This window comes from Temnothorax nylanderi, unplaced genomic scaffold, assembly GCF_030848795.1.
Source record: "Temnothorax nylanderi isolate EJ_2023f unplaced genomic scaffold, tnyl_v1.0 TNYL_tig0021_pilon, whole genome shotgun sequence".
Classification (NCBI taxonomy): Eukaryota; Metazoa; Arthropoda; class Insecta; order Hymenoptera; family Formicidae; genus Temnothorax; species Temnothorax nylanderi.
In genome coordinates this window covers 122,466-134,003 of record NW_027249083.1, presented here as the reverse complement: position 1 = coordinate 134,003, position 11,538 = coordinate 122,466, and the positions used below count along the sequence as shown (strand labels likewise).

Sequence of the window (11,538 nt, the reverse complement as noted above, 5' to 3'; positions counted from 1 at the left end):
GTCACTCTGCTACTTGGGTTGAGGGCGAGATGAAAATCCGGGATCTGTAGAGAATATACAAAAGAATGAGAGACCGTGAAAAAATCTTTCAATCTCGCGAACTAACCTTTCGCCTTCCGGCCGGGGATTCTCCGAGGCGGAGACGGAGAGCCGCAGCCCGCAGCCGCAGCCGCGGAACGCGAGAGATTCAAATTTTGGAGCGGCACTGTCGCGCGCCCGGCGTTTGTTTACGTACTCAACCTGATCCAACCTAGCCTGACTTCACGCTGGTTACTCCGGTTAGGGACGCGCATGCGCCGCGCGTCGCCGCGCCGCGCACCCACGCCTGCCACGCTATTCAACAGGACAGGAGCGCTCGGCGGAGCCGCGCGACGTTCGTGCGTGGTGTACGGTGTGCGTGCGTTGTGATCTTCGCGTTACGTTACGTGACCGCGCCGGTGATTCGGTGGCACGCCAGACGGCGAGACGGCGTACGCGCGCAAGAGGAGTAGAGGAGAGAAGTCTCGTCGCGCGCACGGCGCACGCGAGTCGGACGGACTCTCGAACCGCGCCCTCCGCCCTCCGCCCCGGACCGTGAGTCATGGCTGGTATCGTACCGCTGTCTGGTAGATCCGGCAGAAAACAGTGGACGCTGCACGGTAATCATCGCCGAGGTCGCGCGACTCACGGAGGAGCGTGTACGCCGGGGACCGCCGACCGCCGCCCGGGCGACGGCGTTATCGACCTCGGGTTTCGAGGCGCGCGCACGTGACTCGCGATGAAAACGGCGCGACATTCGACGCGTTCCAATACCTGTCTGTCGAACAGACGAGGGTGAATCGTCGAACGGGGAAATGATGGAGATTATAATTTATAATCTCCGACAGATCCCCGCATCGCGTCGCGAATTTAATTAAATGAATCGCTAATTGATCTCTTGTTGAAAATTATCATTCTCTTGTTCTAACAATCTTGCAGTATTGGAAAAAAAACAAAAATAAACAGTTATTAATTGGCAATTGATATGTAATTATCATTAACGAAATTGGAGCAGTTTGAATAAATTTGAAAATAATTAAAACGAGAATAATAGAATAATAATGTATATATATTTATATCAATCTTTATTACTTCAGCTTATACCAAGAAATGGAAATGATATATGTAATAATAATAAATACATAATAACAGAGATTGTACGTAATAATAGAATTATATCATTATATTTATGTGTCGCTCGCAATGAAAGCGTTGCGATACGTGAAGCTCTCTATTTATAAACTGTCAGCTTGTACGTCTCATGTATATATATGATATATGTGTTGATATAACGAACACGAATTCTGATTAGTCTTTTTTTTCTGATTAAATAGCTAATTCTAAGTCCTATTGATAGATGGACCTAAAGGTTCTCTTAGACGGTTACGTTCCCGATTGGCAGAAGACGGCTGTCCGGAATCTCAAGTAATTTTGGCTAAGCAGTTGTTAGAGGAACAATGTGGTAAGCTGAAGTATACGCCTGGCAATAAAGTTTCCCCCGCGTTGTTCCATCCTTGCTTATGCTACATGTATTGTGCTAAATGTAGTGTGTAATTTGTATCGTATATTTCAAGAGCTTGATGTTGATAAAGAGGAGAACGCAAAGTTGGGGGTTTACTGGCTGACAAAGGCCTCGGAGCAGGGAAACCTGGAAGCGACTGATATTCTTAGAAAGTGCTTGACAACTGGTCGCGGTATTACGGAGCATAACTATTACGACGTAAAAAGTTGTCTAGACATGACGCAGGATGAGAAGTTGGCCAGAAGAGCGGCAAGGGAGATGTTTATGAGGTAAAAGAACAAAAAAACAAGTAACTAGACATTAGATGAATGTACTCCACATACCGGATATATATAAATATAAAACTGCTTTATCAGTTTATCAAACGGCGAGGACTTTATAACTACGGAGCAGCTACAAAAACGTATGAGAAGTTTGTCGTTTCCATCGACCAGTAATGCCGATTATTTTCAATCGAACAGTACCTGTAGCAACTCGTCGCAAAAGGGACTGAGCGACAACGATAACGATTGCTTCCCCAGAAATGGGCTTCCTGACGATTCCCCATCTATGAAAGATGAAGACCGAACGAGCGACGTGCACGGTAAACGAGATCACCGGATTTTTTCATATTACCTTCTTTTTATTGCTTTCTTTGTCTGTATTTATGTGCGTTTTGTTATGTAATCGCAGGTTGGACGGACCAGGGTAAGAAAATCACGGAGGCTGCTCTGGTATCCGCGGCTGCAAGTTACGCGCGCGGTATGCTTCCGATAGTATCGCACGCTCTCTGCATGGTAGATCCTTCCGAACTGGCGCTGGACACGATACCATTGCTGCAGAGACCATTTATTTATCCGTTCGCGTCGCTGAAACGTTTCTACAGTTGGTTGGTCGAGATCTTGGGCCATAGAGGGGCATCGATCAAAAGGGTTCTTTTTACGTCAAAACTACACATTCTCCTGTTACTCTTGCTGTATTCCTTGTTGGGTACGGAGAGCCTAATACTTTTTATACCGATGGCCCTTTACTACCTCTCGTTCGTAGTTATGGTGGTGGCTACCTTCCAAATGCTCCAACGAAAACGCGAGTTCAACAACTTCCGCGTGTGGTCGGGCCTATTTCTCAGCTACTCGGGCGGAAATCTGAATCCCGAGGAAGCGGAGTATCAATTCTGCCGCAACAACCTGAAACCGTACGGGCATTTCTTTCTTGCGTTGCTGCTGAACTTGATGATCTATCCTCTGATAGCCCATCAATGGACTCCGCAATCTGAATTCACTATAATAGCAGTCACGCTCACTCTCATCACGCTCTGCAGCTTTATGTGGAGAGACTCTTCACGATTTCCCGATTTTCTGGCCCTCTTCAGCTTTGGCGTGCATGTACTCGCCAAGTATCCTTACGAGACGGACATGGTCGTGGCTCAAAGCTGGAGATTCTTGGACATCCGAGTGCCAACGTTCGCGTCTTATGTTGTTGGCAACGGCATAGAGTTTTGTCTAAACTTCCGCGCTGTATTTTATCTCCTGATACCGGCGGTCTTCGCGAAAATGGCCGCGAGAGACGGCTGGCGCGGCACGTATCAGATCCTGATACCCCATTGCGTTACCCTGAGTTGGTGGCAAATAGCAATCTTCAGTTCTCAAGGTGCCACATGGTACGGCTTGATCAGAGGCGCTCTCGCATTAGTTGGCATGGTCCTATTTCTTCCAATCGCCGGTATTGCTTCCATCATTTTACCGATCGTAGCCATTGCCAAATATTTGTCAGAAAATGATATGGCCATGAGGATATCAGTTACTACTGTACTCGGAGGAATGCCGTTTTTTGCTTCGTGGTATCTGAGAAGGACCAGATCATCGAGATTTAATTGGATCATTACGCTTATGCAAGTACGTATAACGTCATATTTCTCCATCTTAAACTCGGGCATATATTTCTAACTTGTATATAAAATTTTCTCCAGATTGTTTTCGGCATTGGCGCTGCGACATTCTTATCGTGGCCGATGATAATGGAATACAATCAGAATTCCGACGAGGCATCGTACGATATTGCTTCTACCTTAACATGGGATCAGTATCAGAACTACTGTCATCAACCTGCGTGGGAAGAATTGTCATCGAAAGCGCAAGTGCAAGTGCAATGCGCTCAATTGGAAGGCTTACCCGTCTCGTGGGAAGGCTATGTGACGAATATTAGAGTAAAATCAATAAAGAATAATATTGCAGTTGTATTAAACAGGTTTCCCGACAATATTAGAACAATACTTAGTTGCATGTACGGGGAACCGTATGAAGAAAATTGTAATTCGGGCGATGATACTCGCAGAAAGAGCTGCAAGCACATGACAAGCATAAAAAAAAATAGGAATAAATGTTACTTTCCGTCGTGGGATCAATACGAGTTTGAAATATTTGTCAAGATGAAAAGCGGCATATGGGGAAGTACGACGGAGATATGTCTTATTGCGGACCATTCTTTCACCAATTTTAGTCTGAATATATATCCGGGCGACAAGATTTGGTTTTCCGGTGCGCTTTTGAATAATGGCTTAGAAACAGAATCTCTTCTCGGTGGCGCCGAACCGCACATCGATTTGGAAGAGGTAGGCTGTCTCGCATGCAACTCTCTTGATTTGAAAACGTCTTACAAACGTTACAAATATCGTATAAGTTTAAGCTCTGTTATCAGAGATCTTTGTCTCAGCGTGAAGACTGTATTGAACTTTCTGTTAAATCCGATTGTGATGTTCAAGTAATGATATTCTAAATGACTGAATTCTTTCGATCTCTCTCTAGCTTTTTAGATCTAATGTAGTGAACATTTTTTCGATATCTATTGTTACAGTTTGTTTAACATGATTTATATTAAAGAAAAATTAAACTTATGAGAATTTCTAAATTCTGAACAAATAAAATTTGGAAATAGAGCGCTGAATTAATTCTTAATTCGTATGTAGTTAATTATACTAAGAAAATACAATTTTGAACAAATTTGGTATCTATATTTGCAGTGTAAACCGTAATGTATTTATCTTATAATGTCTTAAAAGACATTTCAGCATGAGAAATCTATTAAAAGATTTTTATGTGGACGAATAATTTAACGCGATAATCGATTATTATTGTAATAAATTATCATTTTTCGCGTTACGATGTTACAAATATACTGTACTGTACAAAACAGCGTGTTATATGTGATAGCATGCTATATACAGTTTAAACTAAATTAAATCAAGAAACTGTTATGTATTATAAAGCAGCGTTTCTTCAGTGTCTGACATACATGTAAATGTGTGTGTGATATGAAAGTGTAGAGAATAGTGCAAATATTTCGATGTTACCGAATGCCTCAGGCAATATATATATTAATAGTTACATTAGACTTTCATGAACAAGTCATAGGCCCATATTTTCAAATCTCTTTTAGCGATCAAAGAGAGTTGAGAATATGGGCCATAATCAGTTTCAGAGTATTATATGTAACATATATTTTAAGATTTATATATTTTCCTAAGCATTACTGCCAGTAAAAAGGAAAAAGAGAGAAAAATGCTTGATATTTTTGTATTCCGTTTTTGGAGAATGATAAGAGATGATCTCTTTGATCTTGTTTTAATATTATATGTGGTAAAAATTGTATATCTTACTAGGTTTATAGTATACATTGTGTATCATGATAAAGTTTTAATTAGTTAAATGGCAAGGCAGTATGCAACCTAATGTAAATAATCTTAGATTATTTAGTAAGCTATTATTATATTAAGTGAAATGTTATCTCAAAAAAAATTTTCTGTAAAACTATTCTGTTAGAATACACTAGATTTTAACATTCAATTACCTGAATAATGCAGCTTTTAAAGAACACTGAAAATATATGTACAATACAAACAACAATTCACTGTACATCGATGTTAAGTGTTTAGATCTACAAACTATTAATGAGCATATCTATCGATAGAGTTAAGGAGAGTTTCGTCATTGTATCACACAACGACAATAGGAACCAAGACCAGTAGAGTATAGCAAAGAGATAAGACACGATATAGATGTGCCTTGGTTTTTCCGTTTGAATGATTTTAATGTTGATAATAAAAGTACTCTATTTGCTTCTTCAAAGCAAACAAATGAACTAATGCGTTAAAACATCATGAACTCTTGCATTCTGATGTGCAAATGTATATTTTTGTCATGAATAATATACAATACAGCATAAAATTCAAAATATTGTCTTATTCCAATATCATTGTGTAATGAGTTCTAATACCTTCATACTCATCTTCTGTGAAAAAGCAAAAAAAACCTTTCCGTTTAGAATTATAGATATATTTATTTTGTATTTGGCAACATGATACATTATTGTTTCGAATGATAACATCATCTCGGTAACAAGACAATTGTTTATTAAATGGTTTGATTCCCTTTTTCTTAGTTTCCATATAAAAGGATTACAATACAGAGTTTTACTATGTATGTAGTTATTTTATATTGAAATACAGTAGAATCCCCCCACATTGCATATACTTTCATGCAATGTTAGACATTATTCTAACACTGCATAATTCTTATGGCCAGTTGCCTGTTTAGAGAATTGCATTTATATAATCTGCAAGTAATATTTATCACAAACTGTATGCAATATGGGAGCTTTGAGTACATTAATTTCCTTTATGTACAAATATAAAATCTATGTTAATAAAGTCTTTTCTGTATCTAATCTGCATATGAAAATAATTACGCAAAAAAATTGCATAAATAGAAATTAAACAGGATTTCTATAATTTATCTCCTTAAACAAATATCTCTTTTATCTGTGATGTATTGTTTCCTTAAGTATTTAAAATCACTGGAGTTTAGAATTAATTAGTTCCAACCTATACAGACAAAAAGGTTCTGGAAAAAGTATATATTAGCACAAAGATCTTGTGCATATGAACATTTGGCTTGAAATTAATACATATAATATACGAATTTTTCCAAGACCTTTCTAAAATACAATTAACAATGTACATGTCATACATTCATTATGATATATCTCTCCATCCTACATATTTTTTATAAGTCAAATATATAAAAACTTATTTCGTTAAATTCCACCTGGCATTTCAAGAAGTAATAACTTTGGTAAAGGAACTGTAAATAAATACGTATTTTTACTGACTATAATAAAATCAAATAAATGTACATTGAGCCCAATCAATGACATCGACAATTAATCCAATGGGGCAACATTCTGCAAATATTGGAATTAGAATACTTCTATTCACACACACACACATACACGTCTCTCCTTTACCTTGAAGACTTTTATTCCTATAGACAAAAAAAAAGATTTATACTAATTTTTTAATAGAAACCAAATAAAGACAGTCTTATGAGCATTTCGTAATTTACACTTTGTATACAAAAAATCTCGAATAGAAGAGAAATCGGTAAGCTGCGACGACGCTCAAGACACACACATACACTACCTAAAATCTGACTTAGTAAAATCGTTTTCTACTATTTTCCTGATGCTTTTGGTAAAACATAATGGCCATGACAACACAAGCTATTAAAAAGAGCGCACCAACTAACATCAGTAGGAAAAGTTTTATTCCACTCATACTCGATTGCTTCGGATCTTCTATACGTTCTGAAACAAGAGATTTATATTAGAATACTAAATTTGTACACATGTACAATAACAATTTGTTTTTAACTGCATACCTCTTGGTGCGTCATAGAATGCTGCTGACGGCACAATTTGTGATCTGTCTTCTTGATCCTTAGGCTGTAAATTGACATATATTTTCAAGTATCGCTAATTTGTTGATTACTCTAATGAAATAGTTCACATCTTTATTCGCTAACGAGATATGTGCTTTACATATATAATATCATATATTTAATATAATAGAAGTATAGAAAAAGAATAAATTTAGTTTTTGCTTACATCATCTGGTAAGTCTAATTCAAACAAACGAATTGACAATATATCATGATTGTCAGACAGATCACCCGTAGTAGCAGAAATTCCAATGTAATATCCTGTTGGAAGCTTGACTTGATTCACTTGAAAGCATTGCTTCCATGCTGCTTTGTTGGCGAGATCCGTGGAAACTTCATTACAATAAGAAAAAAAGAAAACATAAGAAACATGGAGTCATGTTTGAGTATATGCGTGTAATTCTGGTCGGTAAATAAGTATATATATATATATATATATATATATATATATGCGTGTACACATACATTTGCAAATCAAGAAAGAGACAATTATGAAGCTGGCACAAAAAAGCAGAAAAAGTACAATTCACGTAACGTGACAGGACAAAGTACAAATGATGAATAAGAAGTATAAAAAAAGATAGAATTTAACAAACGATATATTATGACACACGCTATAATATAAAAGATACAATGTGTTTAAATGTTTAATTATCTTTACGTACCAGTTAGAACATCTCTTTCGTATCTTATAGCTAAGTGTGTATCATGTTCTAAGTTTCTGAACTTTGCTTCACAACCTGCGAGTTGCGTATGAGTGCCGTCGCGATCGTGATCGTAATGCAGAGATCCATTGTTGACCATTGCTGAGATGTAAGGATGCTGATGCTGTCGCAAATATAATATTCAAGTATCAAAAGAAAATACGGAAAAATAATGACATAAATATGAGAATCTTAAGTTTTGGATGATTGATCCAAAATCAAAGTTACATAACCTTAATCGTCTACTCAAACTAGTCAGATTTTATAAGAATGCATTATTAACGTACATTATGTTGGCCATTATGATTGCTGTATGTGTCAAGTATCACTGCTAATCCTTGGAAATAGTCCTGACTCCCAAATATCGGACCTGACTTCATCCTTTCCTTGGCATACCAAATAACAAAACCATCTCCAAATAATTCCTTTCCCTTTCCATGTACTTTGAATTGAATTTGCAGTTCCCAATTTCTTATATGGCACGGCTATAAACACAAGTTTAAAAATCTTAATTAGTAGACAATACATATATATTATATAGTTTACACATTAAAAAGTTATATATCGAAAATATGTGCAAATATAAGTAGAATACTTACCACAGAATTCCATAAGGCACCTTGTTTACTTTGTAAATCAGGTGTTAACCTGATATAATTATTAGTCACCATTGTGCTTCCCATGAAGTCCCAGTAAGGTATCGTCATACTTGTGCCTATTATGATAAACATAACTTTATAAATAAACTAAAGCATTTACACCGTAAATATATAGAACAGTACAAATTATAAATATATAAAAGGAATGATAAATGCACATCAAATATAAATTCGGGAATAAAATAACATGTTTATTATAACACGAATATATAAAAGATGACGATAGATTTGATAAATATTTAATAGCCATTATCATAAATAATTAGTTTACAGCATACTTAATATATACAAGAAAAAAATATATTAGAAACTCGTTGCATGTTAAAACTTTCGCCGATATTACGCTATACATCACTAATCTCTCTCTTTGAATATTTTTAATATCATATCACAAAAAGATTTATCGATCTTCAAGAGGGATCTGTGATTTAAAAAAAAAAATAGAAATCGCGCTCTGTTAAAAAAGTGACTCTTTGATCTATGCATATTTACTAATCTTGCGACACAGCTGTGAAATATGTAGGTATCTCTTTCATTAACGCTGCAATCTATGAAAAATTAATTCTCTGCATTAATTAGCCTTAGTTAGTCACCTCGTAACGTCAAACCTATAGTGGACTGACTCACGGATTGCGATTAGATGATAAATGAATTAACAAATCCTGGTGCGCGACAGGATTCCCAGAGGGAATATATAGGTACTTAAATTACAAAATTAGACTTCACGCATTTCTTTTAAGAAAAAAGAAACGTAGGTATTTTTTTTATTAACGCTGCTATTTTTAGAAAGTAATAAATTCTCCGCATTAATTAATCGCCTCATAACCTCAAATTTCTGGTGGACTAGCTCGCGGATCGCGATTAAATAATAAATAAACCAGCAAATCCTCCCGCGCTGGCGCGCAACAGGATTCCCGGAGAGGATCCATAATTTAAAAAAATAGAGTTCACGCGTTTCTTTTGAGACAAAAAAATCGACTCTTTGACCCACGACGTATATTTACTGATCTCGCGAATATTGAAACAGCTGCGAAAGACGTAGGCGTCTTCGTCATTAACGTCGTTATCTGTGGAAAGTAATAAATTCTCCGCATTAATTAGTCGCCTCGTAACCTCAAACTCCTGGCGAGCTGGCTCGGAAATTACGATTAGATAATAAATGAACAAGCGAATCCTGGAGGGTCCCGACGCGACGGGACTTTCGCGAGATCTCGGGAGGCGCGATGAGGGAACGAACGAAATCGGCGCACCTTGATACGGCCTGATCAGAGAGTGTTCTCGCTTCATGTAGTCCTGCGTGTTCCATTCCGTAGCGAGGGACTCCAGGACGCCGGCGAGTAGAAACAGCCACGAAATCGCGCCCATGTTGACTGCTGGCTCCCGATCGTTCGTTTCGACTATAAACACGTGGGTGGAAGAGTCACAGCGCGCACGGCCGAAGTAGAAATGGACAGCACCACCAGAATAAAGGCCATTCAGCATTCACGATTCACGCGCTCGCCGAGCTAACCAACGTCATCCCCGACCCCCCGATCCCCGAGTCTTCCGGACGCCCCGCCGGAGATTGCCGGCTTCATAGTTGGGTAATCCGAGATCCGAGATCCGAGCGATTCGATTCGCGCCCAACGCGACACTCGACAGTCGATAATGTCGATTATCGTCGTGGCCGGCTCGCGTTCAAATCGTTCAAATCGTTTGGCGAATCCGGAAACTTTGGGATCGGGTGCTATTTCACGAGGAAAGAAAGAGAAGCTGAGAAGAAGAGTTTCACGGGAATCGAAAGTGAATCTCGCGCGCGAGAAAACGTCGGGAGTGTCTCGCGAAGTAACTTCGTCTTGACGAAGCGCCGTTATATCGCGATTCTGGCGATTGTCCGAAAACGATCATATATATATGTATAGGTATGTACGTGCATATTCTATAATTGGTCGTATTTATAACGACTATTTTCCATTATTTTGGATACACGTCGGATCTTAATGCTGGGTCTACAATGCGAGTCGCAAAGTCGTGAGTCGCAAGAATTGACCAATCACAGTCGATTATTCTCCTCAAATTCGACTGTGATTGGTCAATTCTTGCGACTCACGACTTTGCGACTCGCATTGTAGACCCAGCATAATTCTACATTAATATATACGTAAAATTATCGCGACTTCGCCGGCCGTTTCAATTCTTCTTATTCGAGGATCGCCACTTTGCCCGTTCGATAGTTTCAATATGGCGGTCGGTTGCAAAAACGCGCTAACACGTATCGCGTTCGAATCGCACCGCACTGTGGTTCCTGCGACTTACCGTTCGCAGAAGTGAATCTACATAATCTCACGTGAAACTGATCGCGTAATAAAGTGCTCGTCGTAACCTACGTCGCGTGTGTAATCGCGTTATTGCGATTTCGGCATCGACAATGAACGACCCAAGTTATCTCCATCTCTCCATCACTCCAGGAGCAAGGATGCACCGTCGTCGTGAGGTACGTATTGACATCTTTTAGTATCTAAATAGCGACAGATAAACGGACGGACGGACGGTAACGTTACGTTACGTTTTGTTTCGCGTGCGTAATTAATGTTAGAAACTCAATCTTTACGGTTCTTCCGTCTGTATTCGCCGAAAAGACGTCGCGCGAGCCTCTCGAAGTGAGTTTTTCGCGAGACCGTTGGTCTTATGACAGATGACAGACGTGTATTTCATCGTCTGAACGTATCTCGCAGCTATACATTCTGATTTTCCGTGTATCGATTGTTTTGATGTCTACGTTGCAGGCATTAAGGCCCGGTCTACAATGGGTGTCGTAACTGTCGTAAGTAGTCGTAAGAAATTGACCAATCACAATCGAATTTGAAGAGAATAATCAACTAATGATTGGTCAATTTCTTACG

The 11,538-nt window shown here is 38.6% G+C and overlaps 2 protein-coding genes and 1 long non-coding RNA gene across 4 annotated transcripts in view; 2 read left to right on the top strand and 1 right to left on the bottom strand.

Annotated features, from left to right (window-relative positions):
* Nucleotides 1–130: 130 nt before the first annotated feature.
* On the top strand, nt 131–5,749 carry Wfs1 (wolframin ER transmembrane glycoprotein wfs1). 2 transcript variants are annotated; one of them, XM_071700140.1, is made up of 6 exons: nt 131–638; nt 1,376–1,480; nt 1,593–1,809; nt 1,897–2,123; nt 2,213–3,414; nt 3,489–5,749. In XM_071700140.1, the coding sequence occupies exons 1-6, from the start codon at nt 581–583 to the stop codon at nt 4,281–4,283; spliced, it is 2,604 nt and encodes an 867-aa protein (XP_071556241.1). In that variant the 5' UTR covers nt 131–580; the 3' UTR covers nt 4,284–5,749. The 2 variants fall into 2 exon arrangements, with proteins under 2 accessions (XP_071556241.1, XP_071556242.1); XM_071700141.1 differs by having other exon boundaries at nt 1,353–1,480.
* Nucleotides 5,750–5,834: 85 nt separating this feature from the next.
* Nucleotides 5,835–10,200, bottom strand: LOC139769260 (vesicular integral-membrane protein VIP36). Its single transcript, XM_071700152.1, has 7 exons — nt 9,907–10,200; nt 8,597–8,712; nt 8,285–8,482; nt 7,959–8,121; nt 7,460–7,626; nt 7,234–7,297; nt 5,835–7,159 (listed from the first exon to the last, which is right to left on the bottom strand). The coding sequence occupies exons 1-7, from the start codon at nt 10,136–10,138 to the stop codon at nt 7,008–7,010; spliced, it is 1,092 nt and encodes a 363-aa protein (XP_071556253.1). The 5' UTR covers nt 10,139–10,200; the 3' UTR covers nt 5,835–7,007.
* LOC139769263 (uncharacterized) overlaps nt 9,382–11,538 on the top strand; it is a 48,919-nt gene continuing 46,762 nt past the window's right edge. The window contains exons 1-2 of the long non-coding RNA XR_011717509.1: nt 9,382–9,407; nt 11,104–11,129. This is a non-coding gene — a long non-coding RNA (uncharacterized lncRNA). The remainder of the gene's footprint in view (nt 9,408–11,103; nt 11,130–11,538) is intronic.